Here is a 16,173-nt window from a genome sequence, read left to right on the forward strand (position 1 = left end):
TGCGGGAGGTTCCTCCGCCCCCTCTGGACATCGAGGGGGCCCCGGCGTATGCCGTTCGAGCCATCCTGGACTCGAGGCGTCGGGCGAGGGGCCTTCAGTACCTCGTGGAGTGGGAGTGGTACAGTGATGCTGGGTGCCGGGTGGAGGACATCTTGGACCCTTCGTTGCTGCGGGAGTTCCACCATCTCCATCCGGATCGCCCTGCGCCTCGTCCTCCGGGTCGTCCCCGAGGTCGGTGTCGGCACGCGGCTCGGAGGTACTGTCACGACTTCCGCCGAAGTCGGTCCCTGTTCTTGTTCAGGCGGCGTTTGGCGGTCGACGTCACCGGCCTTCTAGCCACCACCGATCCACTTTTCATTTTCCATTTGTTTTGTCTTTGTCTTACACACCTGGTTTCAATCCCCCAATTACCTGTTCATTATTTAACCCTCTGTTCCCCCATGTTTGTTTGTGAGTGATTGTTTCTATGTAGGAAGGTCCGTTATTGTGGGCTCTGTTTTTGTATTGCATTTATTATATGTTGAGTAAAATACAGTTATTTACTCATATCTGCTGTCCTGCGCCTGACTCCTATACACCAGCTACACACAGACTTCCTTACAGATAGTTGCCTTATGGGGGCAATACTACTGTTAGTAAAGCACCATGGATAAGGTCATTAATAGTTGCCATCATGTACATATTTTTTGCAAGGTGTTCGCCTAGGCTACGCTGCAGAACGTTGTATAGCGAATTCAGAGGGCAGACTGACAGGGACTCAACCCCAGTTCACTTCGCATTCAGTGACAGTGCCAAGAACATATTTTGTTTGTGCTCATAACGCACCATGGCGGTTAGAAGAGTTTATGCTTATAGTCTGAAATTGCCAGGGGGAAACTTGTTCTGTGTGCGTGTGTGCGTGTGCTTGCGAGTTATTAGGTCGAGTAATTATACCGATTGATGAGCGTGAATGAGCAGTGACACCTGTTTGATCGAGTGTATTAGATCATTAGATTGATGGCCATTTGTTTGTTTTGGCCCTACTTTTTACCGCACACAAACACACACTGTATTAACACACAACCCACCCATCTCTACCTATGTATATAACCACGGTTGCTCCTTTTGAAAATGATCTGTAGCCCAACCTTTTCCTGGTCCTAATACTTATAATATGGTTATTGTGTGCTAAAAGAGCAAGGATTTGCTTGTTAATAAAGCCAATTCTAAAGTAAGCCTATAGTTTCACCAGGTCATCTAAGTCATTTCAACAGTAGCAGGCACAACAACAGGGAGCCAAGGAGACATGCAATTAACAAAATCCCCTACGTTAATCTTGAAATATAACTACGACTTTATTCTCAACATTTTATTTCGACTTTATTCTCAAAATATTGCTAAATATTACTATTGTAATGGGAATTTTAATGTTTGTGCTTTTCTGATAACAAATGTCTGTGTTCTATTCATGTGCTGTTCTAATAACCAATTTCTGTGTTCATGCAAGTGACTGATTTAACAAATCCTCACTATCAGTATCTGCAATTTGGCAGTATGCCCAGACCTTGTTTTGAGAACGAACTAAAGATCTCAGTTTCAAGGTCTCAGCTTAGAGAGAAGAATTCTCGTGAGGTATTGGTCTGTCACGTGTTATGAACCAGTATTGGTGGGTCACATGAATTAAACAAAACGCTAATGATTAATGTAATTATGCTAAATCATGCAAATATAACTTGTCTGTGTATAGCCGTATATAAGACAACTGCTGGAAGAGCAGCGCGCTGACAAATAAAGGAGGATTCATTTAAGATTGACTTTGAGTGTCCCTGTGTAAGAATTTCCACGACACTATTGTACAAAAAAAATTACAAGTACCACCACCTGTGCCTGTTAATTAATTTCTCTTCACTTGGACCCAATTGTAACGCCCTGGCCATAGAGAGGGGTTTTTTGTTCTTTATTTTGGTTAGGCCAGGGTGTTACATTGGGTGGGCGTTCTATGTTCCTTTCTCTATGTTTTTGTATTTCTTTGTTTTGGGCCGTGTGGCTCCCAATCAGGCACAGCTGAAGCTCGTTTTTGCTGATTGGGAGTCACACATAAGGAGCATGTTTTTCCTTTGGGTTTTGTGGGTAATTGTTTCCGTTTAGTGTTTGCACCTGACAGGACTGTTTGGCTGTCGGTTTCTTGTTTTTGTCTAACGTGTTCTTTCTTTAATAAATTCCTGAAGATGAACACATCCTCCGCTGCACCTTGGTCTCATTTGAACGACGGCCGTTACACCAATAAGCTTCCTTTAGTAGTCTTTCAATAAAACAGCATGTTTAAAAAAAAATGGATAGAGAGACTGTGATGTCAACTCATAAGAAAAATAACTTATTCGTTTAAAAAAAAATGTTTATTGGACTAGAACAAAAATAACAATTGTAAAAACTCTGAGCAACTTTACAATATCATACAGGTAGAAAATATTGACATTATATAAAGTACATTTGAATGCTTAAAAATATGAACACACACATACATATTTTTTAACCAAGTACACAGTGGAGACATTTGTCATTGTCAAGAGCACAAATCTGAGCAAATAACACAATGAACCTCATTATCTGACATTTGTTCAACAATGTGTCTGCCTTCTCCTTAGGGTTTTTGTTGCCTCCAGCCAAAACAGTGTGAAAGTTCTCTTCTACTTTCCTTTTCCTGATGCTTCTAGTATAGAACCCTGATGGAAAGCATCTTCCCAAGGTCCTTTAAGGCTGTTCACACCACTGACTCTCACGCCCCCTTTAGCGCCACACATTGCTCCAGGAAGGGCATCAGCAAGGATGTCACTGGTTCGTCTCTGCGTGGCAGTTCTTTCATGAGCGATTGGGTGGCTAAAAGGGAGCCATTCATCCCCCAGGTCTTTACCATTAGCTCTGCAAGATCGTGAACCTCCTCCATGCACTCCAGGTCATTGTTGGAGATACTGGGCTGTGGGAGTTCCTTTGAGGTTCTAACTAGAAACTTAAGCCTCTTGATCTCCTTGGCTGACAGGTGCTCCAGGATGCGACACAGATTCTGCAGCCAGTCTGACTCTGTGAGATTGCTGCCTATTGGAAAAAACATATAAACACACACATCCCAGGTTCTTATTTAAAAAGCTTTCCAAATACAGTGGAAATTAGCATGTTTTTTGTTTATTTGCAGGTAGATGGAAATCTGTTAAATCAGTTGCAGGTAGGGGAAAGATAGTTGTAGGCCTATGAAGAGATGTGAGATAAGTTACCTGGCTTTAGAAATATTGGTTCAAACCATTGGCTTCTCCACGCCGTCTTTTTCCCCATCCTCTTGAGCTCCTGAATCATCAGCTTCAATTTGGTAACTTTACTGTCCAAGAAGACAGTAAATGTGGCATGTTGATCTGGGCCACTATGAATATGCAAATATTTCCCCTGACAGAGAAAGGGAGGTCAAAGAGAATCACTTATGACAAAACTGCAAAATATTCTATGCCCATTTGACAGAGAATGTACTTTTAAGCATATCTAGAGAAGAAAAACCTAGTGAGTTTTAATACAAAAAGCTGAGTTATTGGTCATAGAGGACAGGTGAGGCTCTGTAATGACATGTGTGTTGTCACAGTGGTGTGGGGGCTGTGCTTTGGCAAAGTGGGTGGGGTTATATCCTGCCTGTTTGGCCCTGTCCGGTGGTTTCATCAGATGGGGCCACAGTGTCTCCTGACCCCTCCTGTCTCAGCCTCCAGTATTTATGCTGCAGTAGTTTATGTGTCGGGGGGCTAGGGTCAGTCTGTTACATCTGGAGTATTTCTCTTGTCTTATCCGGTGTCCTGTGTGAATTTAAATATGCTTTCTCTAATTCTCTCTTTCTCTCTTTCTCTCTCTTGGAGGACCTGAGCCCTAGGACCATGCCTCAGGAATACCTGGCATGATGACTCCTTGCTGTCCCCAGTCCACCTGGCCGTGCTGCTGCTCCAGTTTCAACTGTTCTGCCTGCGGCTATGGAACCCTGACCTGTTCACCGGACGTGCTACCTGTCCCAGACCTGCTGGCACAGACCTGCTGGAACCCTGACCTGTTCACCGGACGTGCTACCTGTCCCAGACCTGCTTTCCCAGACCTGCTGGAACCCTGACCTGTTCACCGGACGTGCTACCTGTCCCAGACCTGCTGTTTTCAACTCTCTAGAGACAGCAGGAGCGGTAGATGAAAGATCGGCTATGAAAAAGCCAACTGACACTTACTCTTGAGTTGCTGACTTGTTGCACCCTCGACAACTACTATGATTATTATTATTTGACCATGCTGGTCATTTATGAACATTTGAACATCTTGGCCATGTGCTGTTATAATCTCCACCCGGCACAGCCAGAAGAGGACTGGCCACCCCTCATTGCCTGGTTCCTCTCTAGGTTTCTTCCTAGGTTTTGGCCTTTCTAGGGAGTTTTTCCTAGCCACCGTGCTTCTACACCTGCATTGCTTGCTGTTTGGGGTTTTAGGCTGGGTTTCTGTACAGCACTTTGAGATATCAGCTGATGTAAGAAGGGCTATATAAATACATTTGATTTGATTTGGTCTCAATGGATGAGGTACTGTAAACAAACATACAAACTTTTCCTTACCTATTAGCTTAGATTATATTACATTATAGCACAGTAAATCATGAAACGTCTTCAAATCAATAAAAAAGTGGTCAGATGAAGCAGATGCTAAACTACAGGACTGTTTTGCTAGCACAGACTGGAATATGTTCTGGGATTCCTCAGATGGCATTGATGAGTACACCACATCAGTCATTGGCTTCATCAGTAAGTGCATCGATGACGTTGTCCCTACAGTGACCGTACGTACATACCCTAACCAGAAGCCATGGATTACAGGAAACATTCATACTGAGCTAAAGGGTAGAGTTGCCGCTTTCAAGGAGCGCGACTCTAACCCGGAAGCTTATAAGAAATCCCGCTATGCCCTCCGACTATCATGTTTTAAGGTAAGACCCAGATGCAGACAACATCAAAGTAACAACAGTTTATTAATGCAACAGGGGCAGGCAAAAGACAGGTCAAGGGCAGGCAGGTGTCAGTAATCCAGATAGGTGGGGGTCAACACCGGGAAAACTAGAAAACAGGAACAGTCGAGAGACAGGAACAGAGGGAAAACCGCTGGCGGGCTTGACGAAACAAAAAAACTGGCAACAGTCAAACAGAACACAGGTATAAATACACAGGGGATAATGGGGAAGATGGGCGACACCTGGAGGGGGGTGAAGACAATCACAAAGACAGGTGAAACAGATCAGGGTGTGACAGTAACCCCCCCTCTCGGGGTGCCACCTGGTTGACCGGGGTGTCGGCGTTGGAAATCCGCGATGAGGCCTGGGTCCAGGATGTCCCTGGTGGGAACCCAGCACCTCTCCTCCGGGCCATAACCCTCCCAGTCAACCAGGTACTGGAACCACCTGCTCCGAGGTTGAACCTCCAGGAGACGCCTCACCGTGTAAGCCGGTTGGCCATTGATGAGGCGGGGGAGAGGGGTGGGCCTGGAAACAGGAGACAAGGGGCTGTGAGACATGGGTTTAATTCTGGACACATGAAAGGTGGGATGTATACGAAGGGTACAGGGCAGCAGAAGATGAACAGCAGAGGGGCTAATAACCTTGGAGATGGGAAACGGGCCGATAAACCATGGGGGAGAGTTTGCGGGATTCCACCCGGAGGGGCAGATCCCGGGTGAATAGCCATACCTTCTGCCTGAGATGATACCGTGTAGCTGGGGTCCAATGGCGATCCGCTTGTCGTTGATACCTGGAGGTGGTCTTGAGGAGGGCCGACTGGGCTCTCCTCCAGGTACGACGACAGTGGCGGACAAACATCTGGGCAGAAGGTATGCCGACCTCTTCTTCGTGCTCAGGGAAGAGCGGGGGCTGATACCCCAGGGAACACTCAAATGGTGATAAGCCCGTGGCAGAGCAGGGAAGGGTGTTGCGGGCGTATTCCACCCACACAAGCTGCTGGCTCCAGGTGGTGAGGTTGGCAGAGACCAGGCCTCGCAGAGTATTCTCGAGGTCCTGGTTGGCTCGCTCCGACTGGCCGTTGGACTGGGGGTGGAACCCAGAGGACAGGCTGGTCGACGACCCAATGAGGGTGCAGAACGCCTTCCAAAACCGGGACAGGAACTGAGGATGCCGGTCGGAGACCATGTCCATGAGCAGTCCATGGATCCGGAAGAGGTGCTGCACCATGAGCTGGGCCGTCTCCTTGGCCGAGGGTAGTTTGAGGAGAGGAATGAAGTGGGCGGTACCACAGTCAGAATGGCAGTGTTGCCCTCTGACAGGGAGACCCGTGACAAAATCCAGAGATATGTGGGACCAGGGATGGTGTGGGACAGGCAGTGGTTGAAGAAGACCAGCCAGAGCTTGCCGAGGAGTCTTGTTCTGAGCACAGACCATGCAGGCGGCGACAAACGCAGCAACATCCAGAACCAGTAGGCCACCAAAAGCGTTGTCGCACGAAGGCCAGGGTTTGACAGGAGCCCGGGTGGCAGGCAAGCCTGGAGGAATGGGCCCACTCCAGGACCGCGGTGCGGACAGCGTCAGGTACAAACATCCGGTTATCTGGGCCCCCCCAGAGTTTGGCTGGGACCGCTGCGCCTCCCAGACCTGTTTCCCTATACCCCAGCTGAGTGCCGTTGCCAGGCACGAGGTGGGAAGGATGGTCTCGGGCTCTGGGGTGGTAACCGTGGGGCTATAGTGGCGAGACAGGGCATACGGCTTGACGTTCTTGGACCTGGCTGGTAAGAGAGGGAAAAGTTGAACCGGGTAAACAGCAGGGCCCATCCCATCTCGCTTGCCTGGAGTTGAGGCACCTGGCGGTGCGGAGATACTCCAGGTTTTTGTGGTCGGTCCACACAATGAACGGATGTTCTGCCCCATCCAGCCAGTGCCTCCATTCCTCCAACGCCATCTTCACCGCAAGAAGCTCCTGATTCCCCACATCGTAGTTCCTCTCCGTGGCATTGAGGCGGTGGGAGAAGAAGGCGCAGGGACGCAGCTTACGGTCCAGGGCAGAATGTTGGGACAGGACAGCCCCCACTCCGACATCCGAAGCATCGGCCTCCACCACAAACTGACGGGAAGGGTAAGGATGAACCAAGATAGGAGCAGTGGTGTTTGAGGTCCCAGAACGTCCGGTCAGCAGCAGAGGACCACGTGAACGGAACCTTGGTAGAGGTGAGTGCAGACAGGGGGGAAGCCTGGGTGCTGTAACCTCAGATAAAGCGCCAATAAAAGTTGGCAAACCCCAGGAAATGTTGCAGCTGCACCCTGGACATAGGCTGAGGCCAATCCACCACCGTTCTCACCTTCCCGGGATCCATCTGGACACTCCCAGCAGAGATGATGTAACCTAGAAAGGGGATGGTGGAGCGATGGAACTCAAACTTTTCCGCCTTTACAAACAGCTGATTCTCCATAAGGCTTTGAAGAACCTGCCGGACGTCGAAAAATACGAGGATGTCGTCAATGTAGATGAACTGGTTCAAAGTGTCGCGGAGAACATCATTTACCAGAGCCTGGAACACAGCAGGGGCGTTGCTGAGGCCTAATGGCATGACCAGATAGTCGTAGTGGCCGCTGGCCGTGTTGAAGGCAGTCTTCCACTCATCCCCCTCTCGTATCCGCAGCAGGTGGTAGGCATTGAGTAGATCCAACTTGGAAAACACAGTGGCCCCCTGGAGCGGCTCGAAGGCCGAGGAAATGAGTGGTAGCGGGTAACGGTTCTTAACAGTAATGTCATTGAGTCCCCGGTAGTCAATGCACGGGTGCAGGGTCTTGTCCTTTTTCTCCACGAAACAGCACCCTGCGCCGGCAGGAGAGGAAGAGGGACGGATAAATCCTTCAGCTAGGGAGTCCCCAATGTAGGTCTCCATAGCCTTGGTCTCCGGTCCTGACAGAGAGTACAAGCATCCCCGGGGCGGCATGGTGCTAGGGAGAAGGTCAATCCCGCAGTCATTGGGTCAGTGCGGCGGAAGCAAAGTGGCCCGGGCCTTGCTGAACACCTCCCGGAAGTCCTGGTACTCTGTTAGGGCGGTATGCAAATTGGAGTGGGTCTAGGGTTTCTGGGATAATGGTGTTGATGTGAGCCATGACCAGCCTATCAAAGCACTTCATGGCTACAGACGTGAGTGCTACGGGTCGGTAGTCATTTAGGCAGGTTACCTTAGTGTTCTTGGGCACAGGGACTATGGTGGTTCTACAGCTGCATAATCGAAAGCACACTGCCTGGTATGGCAACTGCTCGGCCTCCGATCGCAAGGCACTACAGAGGGTAGTGTATACGGCCTAGTACATCACTGGGGCAAAGCTTGCTGCCATCCAGGACCTCTATACCAGGCATTGTTTGAGGAAGGCCTTAAAAACTGTCAAAGATTCCAGCCACCCGAGTCATAATCATAGACTGTTCTCTCTGCTACCGCACGGCAAGCAGTACCGGAGCGCCAAGTCTACTGTAGGTCCAAGACGCTTCTTAACAGCTTCTACCCACAAGCCATAAGACTCCTGAAAATCTAATCAAATGGCTACCCAGACTATTTGCATTGCCCCCCCCCCCTCTTTTACACTGCTGCTACTCTCTGTTGTTATCATCTATGCATAGTCACTTTAATAACTCTAATTACTTTAATATGTACATATGACCTCAATTACCTCGACTAACCGGTGCCCCTGCACATTGACTCCGTACCGGTACCCCCCTGCTGCTCTTTAATTACTTGTTACTTTTATTTCTTATATATTAAAAAAATTCAACTGCATTGTTGGTTAGGGGCTGGTAAGTAAGCATTTCACTGTAAGGTCTACACCTGTTGTATTCGGAGCATGTGACTAATAACATTTGATTTTATTTGATTTTAAATCATAGTCATTAACACACATAAAACATTTTTTATGCAATTTCTAACCTTGGGATGGACGCTGAAGCCCTGTTCGAGGTCTGAGGTCACTCTGTATCGGGCTTCGGGCCTTAGGTAGCAGTCAGAGCAAGCACGGATGAACTCCAGCTTCTTATTTCGCTTCATTACCTATGAATGAGTAGAGATTGACAGATACATATTGTAAATAGATCCAAAAGATACTGACTTAAGAAAATTGCAAAGCTTTTAAATTTGAGTTAAATTGAACCCGCTTTTAAAATTATGTCATGCTGTCACAACCTGATCTGTTTCACCTGTCTTTGTGATTGTCTCCAGGTGTCGCCCATTATCCCCTGTGTATTTATACCTGTGTTTTCTGTCTGTCTGTGCTAGTTTGTCTTGTTTGTTCGAGTCAACCAGTGTTTTGTGTCTCAGCTCCTGCTTTTTCTAGTCTCTCTTTTCTTGCCCTCCCGGTTTTGAGCCTTGCCTTGCCTTGCCTGTCCTGACTCTAAGCCCGCCTGCCTGACCACTCTGCCTGTCCCTGAGCCTGCCTGCTGACCTGTACCTCTACCACCCTCTGGATTACCGACCTCTGCCTAAGCCTGCCTGCCGTCCGGTACCGCTGCCCGACCTCTGGTTCTCTGACCCCTGCCTGCCTTGACCTGTCTATTGCCTGCCCCTGTTGGAACATGAAACTATTGTTTATTCGACGTGGTCTGCATCTGGGTCTTCCCTTCATACCTGATACATGCAGTGGTAACAACACAGATGCATGCGTTGATATTGTAATTGATGGGGTTGGAGATTCACTGAGATTTCAATTAGCTGAAATTTGGACTGAATGCCGTCACAGAACTTGGAATCCACATCTAAGAAATTATTGTGAGAAGGTTTACTGGACATTAAAATAAAGAAATGCAATATTTACCTCAGTGTATGGCACATTGCGGGACAATAGGTAAACCCAGAGCCTGTGTTGTCCTTCTGTAACGTTTAGCTCCAGGAAAAGAAGCACCTGCCCATTGATTCTTTTTTTCGTTTTTGGCTTGCGGCGTAACAAAGTCCATCTGGAGAGCCCATTGATGTTTATAATCACATGTGAATGTGTCACCCTATTAGGTACCAGAATCTCCAGACTATTGCTGCATATGTGAGCCACAGACAAAGCCTCAGCTGCGTAGACTGGAAAATGAGACAGCCACACCAACAAACAATCAGTTCTACCGTCTTGAATATTTCCAGATGCTTTCTTACCATTTCTAACTTACACATGTTTTGTTGAATGAAAAGTTTGAATACATATATCGTTGGGGAAAAAGGGTATTTCAAAAAGTGCTTAAACTTTTGGTATTTTATTAGGATCCCCATTAGCTGTTGCAAAAGCAGCAGCTACTCTTCCCGGGGTCCACACGAAACATGACATAATACAGAACATTAATAGACAAGAACAGCTCAGGTACAGAACTACATCAATTAAAAAATCTAATTTAAAAAGGCACAGAGCCAACAGTACATATCAATACATTCACACCAACTATCTAGGTCAAATAGGGGAGAGGTGTTGTGCCGTGAGGTGTTGCTTTATCTGTTTTTTTAAAAACCAGGTTTGCTGTTCATTTGAGCAATATGAGATGGAACGGAGTTGACACAAGTAATTTTTCCAACTATTGTTTACAGACAGATTATTTCACTTATAATTCACTATCACAATTCCAGTGGGTCAGAAGTTTACATACACTAAGTTGACTGTGCCTTTAAACAGCTTGGAAAATTTCAGAAAATGATGTCAAGGCTTTAGAAGCTTCTGATAGGCTAATTGACATCATTTGAGTCAATTGGAGGTGTACCTGTGGATGTATTTCAAGACCTACCTTCAAACTCGGTGCCTCTGCTTGACATCATGGGAAAATCAAAAGAAATCCGCAATGAAAAAAAATTGTAGACCTCCACAAGTCTGGTTCATCCTTGGGAGCAATTTCCAAATGCCAGAAGGTACCATGTTCTTCTGTACAAACAATAGTATGCAAGTATAAACACCATGGGACCACGCAGCCATCATAACCTCTCAGGAAGGAGACGCGTTCTGTCTCCTAGAGATGAACATAATTTGGTGCGAAAAGTGAAAATCAATCCCAGAACAACAGCAAATGACCTTGTGAAGATGCTGGAGGAAACAGGTACAAAATTCTGTATATCCACAGTAAAACGAGTCCTATATGAACATAACCTGAAAGGCCGCTCAGCAAGGAAGAAGCCATTGCTCCAAAACCGCCATAAAAAAATCCAGACTACGGTTTGCAAGTGCACATGGGGACAAAGATTGTACTTTTTGGAGAAATGTCCTCTGGTCTGATGAAACAAAAATAGAACAGTTTGACCATAATGACCATCGCTATGTTTGGAGGAAAAAGAGGGAGGCTTGCAAACCGAAGAACACCATCCCAACCGTGAAGCACAGGGGTGGCAGCATCACGTTGTGGGGGTGCTTTGCTGCAGGAGGGACTGGTGCACAACACAAAATAGATGGCATCATGAGGGAGGAAAATTTGGTGGATATATTGAAGCAACATCTCAAGACATCAGTCAGGAAGTTAAAGCTTGGTCACAAATGGATCTTCCAAATGAACAATGACCCCAAGCATACTCCCAAAGTTGTGGCAAAATGGCTTAAGGACATCAAGTCAAGGTATTGGAGTGGCCATCACAAAGCCCTAACCTCAATCCCATAGAACATTTGTGGGCAGAACTGAAAAAGTGTGTGCGAGCAAGGAGGCCTACAAACCTGACTCAGTTACACCAGCTCTGTCAGGAGGAATGGGCCAAAATTGGATGGACCAACTTATTGTGGGAAGCTTGTGGAAGGCTACCCAAAACGTTTGACAAGCGTTTGACGTTAAGCAATTTAAAGGCAATGATGACAAATACTAATTGAGTATGTAAACTTCTGACCCACTGGAAATGTGATGAAAGAAATAAAAGCTGAAAAAAATTATTCTCTCCACAATTATTCTGACATTTCACATTCTTAAAATAAAGTGGTGATCCTAACTGACCTAAGACAGGGGATTTTTACTAGGATTAAATGTCAGGAATTGTGAAAAACTGAGTTGAAATGTATTTGGCTGAGGTGTATGTAAACTTCCGACTTCAACTGTACATTAGGTCTTTCCTTGCAGCGCTCGACCACACCACTGGACAATAATCAAGATAAGACAAAACTAGAGCCTGCAGAACTTGCTTTTTGGATGGTGGTGTCAAAAAAGCAGAGCATCTCTTTATTACGGACAAACCTCTCCCCATCTTTACAACCATTGAATCTATATGTTTTGATCATAACGGTTTACAATCTAACATGACACCAATTAATTTAGACTCCTCAACTTGTTCAACAGCCATACCATTCATAACAAGATTGAGCTGAGGTCTAGAACTTAGGGAATGATTTGTACCAAATACAATGCTCTTAGTAAAACTCACCCTCAGTCTCGCAGTGAAGAAGGTGCAGTTGGTACATATGTCCCTCTGGACAGCTGATCTTAAACACAGGACATGCAGGCTCAGAGTCAGTGTCAGCAAGCATGTGCATGTCCCAGTGTTCCACACTATACTCCACGGTACCTGGCTCCCTCATCCCAAATACCAGCCCTGTAGCGCTGCACTGGAACTTGCCACGAAACCCACACTGGAACCTGGGTAGCATCATAAAATAGAAGCACATTAGCCTTATATTATAAAGGTGGTCTCAGGGCACAGGGGAAATGGTTATTCTAAGAAAGCCACAGTTCTGTTATTAGGACATATTGCATGTTACATTATCATATCAGTGCATATTTTGATTGCTGGCTTAAGAGTGAAAACTCCAATATGAAAATAGGAGAGGAAGAAACTTACTTGTTTAGATGTAACAGTAGTTATAATTGATTCAATCTATGGTAGTTACCTGTAGGAAATCTTGCTTTCTTCAACTTCTTCAACTATCTCAGGGTCAAATTCTTTAATAATGGGTTTGGTCTGTACATGAGAAGACGACAGATAGTACTTTACAAATCGATTGCAAACCTGACTTTAAATGGCAGTTCCTGCTGTTGCTCTTTAAATCAATCAATCTACCTTTGAAAAAACTTTAGAGGTCTCTTCTCTCACAGAGGTAGAGCCCAGGTTTGTGACGTGTCGGTCCTGCATTCCAGACACGTGAGCAGGCCAAAGTTTGTAACGTTTATCCGCCAAGAAGCTGTCAAACTCAGTGATCTTGTTGTTGCAAAGCCTGCGGAGAAAAAAATATTCTTCATTGAGACACGTTATAACTAGGTCAAGGAAGCATAGACATTATCAACAACACTGCTTTACTCACCATACAGTTTCTGTAAAGCTGTTTCCAATCATATATAGGTTAAGTTTCACAGCTCCTTCATCAGTGATTTCATTATTGCACAGACTGAAAAAAGAGATCATGGTTTAAGAGTGCTGGTCCACAAGTGACCAATGTACAGGGAATATGTCACCACTGAATATGTCACCCTGTATGTCATCACACTAAGGGTTAGTACTTTTGAAAAATACAAAATATGCTTTCCACTTAATTCAATGTACTGTATCTGAAAATACCCTTACTTTAGCACTTGTGCCTTGTGCAGATGTGTGAGCAGAAACTCCAGATGTGTGTCGGTGAGATGGCAGTCGCTGAGGTCCAGCTCTGAAAGCCCTTCTGAGTGCTCCAGAATCAATGCCAGTGATGAACAGGCCATCAGGTCCAACGGGGTATGACTGAGATCCAGTTCCTTCCCCAGGGCTCTGGATAGTAGTGGAGCAAGTCTCTCTGACCTGCCTCCATCTCCCACAAATATCAGGTGAAGGAGCTGCAGCAAAATAGGTTTTCCAAGGCTATGAAGGAACAAAGTTAAACAGTGTCACTACCGGAAAATTCAAAAGTAAAGCACTCACGAGAGTATAACGTCTGGGCCCTACATTATTTGGATAGTCCCCAATAGATGGTCTATAGATCAATAAACTATCAATTGAATATGCAAAAACCTGCTTACGGCATCTCACCTCAAATGGACTCTTTGTAAAATGGACTCTTTGTAAAACTCCTCTAGTCCTGCATCCTCAACCTGACAGTCGTGTAGAATCAGCTCTGTGTCACCATCAGCTTTGTCGATGGCTGCAGAGATGGCCCTGCAGTCCCCAGAACTGAGGCTCAAAACAGTATCATCCTCCTGCCCTGACAGATCCATGGCAGAAGAGCAGGAGAGGTCCAGTTTGTGATCCAGAACCCTCAACAGCGTAGCGGGTGCCTCTGTTTGTGTTATCAATCCTGTCCAGGCATGGAGGAGCTCCAGGAGTAGTTTCCTGTCTACCCTGCAAGGTTGTCAGGACAGTCAGAACCATGGTTGGACATAAAATAATGTGCAATTAATTGTAATTCACTCCTTCCAATCAACTAGAAACCAAATACTTAAATCAGGTACAAGAAAAAAAACACATAGAGACACTAATAGACAGTGACGTGGACAAAGACCTGAGTTCAGAGACCCTGTGCAGAAGAGTCAGAATCCTCCCCATCTCCTCCTTTGGAATGACGGTCCACAACAGGTTGAGTTTTACCCCGTCACTGTAGTGTAAAGCAAAGCGCAGTGCTTCACAGTCATCATGTTTCAAGACCAGGTTGTTCAAGTTGATCCATTCATCTGATGACCTCACTAAAGTAGTCACCATGTGACCAGCACGTTGCTTGTGTATTTCTTTCAGAGCTGTCCTCTCAAAGTGGGAATTCATTCTGCAGAAAAGGAGGCATTAGGTGCTGTATTAGGTGCTACATGTTAGTTATTGGATTTTCACTGTGAAAGACAAAGATATTGGCCCTGATAGCAATCATCATATTGTTTGAACCAGACCTTTGAAAGTGAATATTATTCAGGAACGGGAGAAGATGAGGCATGTCTTGCTGTCTGATTCTGCTCCTTCTGAGGTTGATGGTGATGCGTTGTGTGGTGCTCTTCAGCAGGTAGTGAAGCACATCCCAGTCCAGTCTACAGTTAGACAGGTCTCCATCAACCTTCTCCAGGAAGCACTGGGTCAGTTCCTCATTCTGAGCCTCATATACCACAACTGCCAGCTGTTGCAGAATCTCCTCACTTAGTCTGCCATGGAGGAATACAGGCAGATGATAACACACAGAAAACAATGTGGATCCTCAACAATTCAAACGGTAATCCCCAACATGCAAACCCCACATTTAGAGACATTTTGTTTGAGAGTGGACAAACTAGGTAAGCTAACTTGCCTGATAGTGAGCGGACCCTGATGACACAACAGGGTAGCAAGAAGGTAACCCTCGATGGGACAGTCTGTCAGATCCAAGCTCCTTATGGTCCACACTCTCAGTAGTGAAGCTAAACTACTGATCACTCTACACTGCACCCGTTCTGTTGGATTTGGCCTAGATAAGACCAGGGTCAGCTCCTTAACGATCATTGGCCTTTTGCACAAAAGTGACATCCTAGCTAGCTTCACTGTTGCCATTTCATTCATTCTGAAAGAAGAAACAAAAATGATGTTAACCTTCAAGAATAGGTGGGGGGGTTATAAGCTGACAAATGGAATTGATTTAAGATCGTCATACCATGGATCATTTAGCTATTTGATTATGAATTTTAGGACCCCTTTAGGTATATATAAAAAGTATATATACATACATTATTTGTTAAAATATAGAATTCGGCCTTTAGTACCAAATCCCATAGAAACACATTGAGTAACACATTCATAAATGGCAACAAAAAAAATCATAAGGAATAAGATTTTGAAGTGTCTGTCCGATATCTAGGAGATATAAGAAAGCTCAGTATATATATATTTTTTTTTCTTTTTACACACATTTAACCCCTTTTTTGGGGTAGGCACAAAACTACTGTACCTCCATATTTCCATTCATTTTTTAAAACCGGTACCAGTTAACTTCAGATGAGTCATCGTGTTCGTGAGAGTATCCCCTTTTCATAGAGTGGTCATAATAGTTTGTAGGCCAAACCATTCAGACGCTACATATGTTTTCGTGAGAAAAACGATTTTCGGGATGTTTCATGGTTTGACAAACACCGCTGTAGCTCCGGCCAGCTTCCACCGCAGACGTGGAAAAGCACTATAGGCGGACGCGGTGGATTGAGACGCAGCCCAGATATTTCTAGTTTAAACTGACGGATTTTGATGGATTTAAAAAAAAAATTATGTTACTTAGGTTGACGCTCGTGTGCATCAATAGACTCTAGGGTGTTAGCAAATATAGAA

The 16,173-nt window shown here is 45.5% G+C and overlaps 1 protein-coding gene across 2 annotated transcripts in view; it reads right to left on the minus strand.

Annotated features, from left to right (window-relative positions):
• Positions 1 to 1,315: 1,315 nt before the first annotated feature.
• LOC106589361 (uncharacterized) overlaps positions 1,316 to 16,173 on the minus strand; it is a 29,593-nt gene continuing 14,735 nt past the window's right edge. Inside the window, exons 8-20 of one of the 2 annotated variants that reach the window (XM_045710202.1) lie at positions 15,170 to 15,418; positions 14,781 to 15,026; positions 14,405 to 14,662; positions 13,936 to 14,244; positions 13,498 to 13,767; positions 13,238 to 13,321; positions 12,997 to 13,150; positions 12,827 to 12,897; positions 12,364 to 12,575; positions 9,815 to 10,068; positions 8,935 to 9,054; positions 3,249 to 3,414; positions 1,316 to 3,072 (exon numbers count right to left, since the gene is read on the minus strand). In XM_045710202.1, the coding sequence (XP_045566158.1) occupies positions 2,756 to 3,072; positions 3,249 to 3,414; positions 8,935 to 9,054; positions 9,815 to 10,068; positions 12,364 to 12,575; positions 12,827 to 12,897; positions 12,997 to 13,150; positions 13,238 to 13,321; positions 13,498 to 13,767; positions 13,936 to 14,244; positions 14,405 to 14,662; positions 14,781 to 15,026; positions 15,170 to 15,418 (2,710 nt within the window). In that variant the 3' untranslated portion in view covers positions 1,316 to 2,755. Of the gene's footprint in view, positions 3,073 to 3,248; positions 3,415 to 8,934; positions 9,055 to 9,112; positions 9,566 to 9,814; positions 10,069 to 12,363; positions 12,576 to 12,826; positions 12,898 to 12,996; positions 13,151 to 13,237; positions 13,322 to 13,497; positions 13,768 to 13,935; positions 14,245 to 14,404; positions 14,663 to 14,780; positions 15,027 to 15,169; positions 15,419 to 16,173 lie in introns of those variants that run through there. The other variant, XM_014179227.2, reaches the window with a different exon arrangement.

Source organism: Salmo salar, chromosome ssa28 (genome assembly GCF_905237065.1).
Source record: "Salmo salar chromosome ssa28, Ssal_v3.1, whole genome shotgun sequence".
NCBI classification, from domain to species: domain Eukaryota; kingdom Metazoa; phylum Chordata; class Actinopteri; order Salmoniformes; family Salmonidae; genus Salmo; species Salmo salar.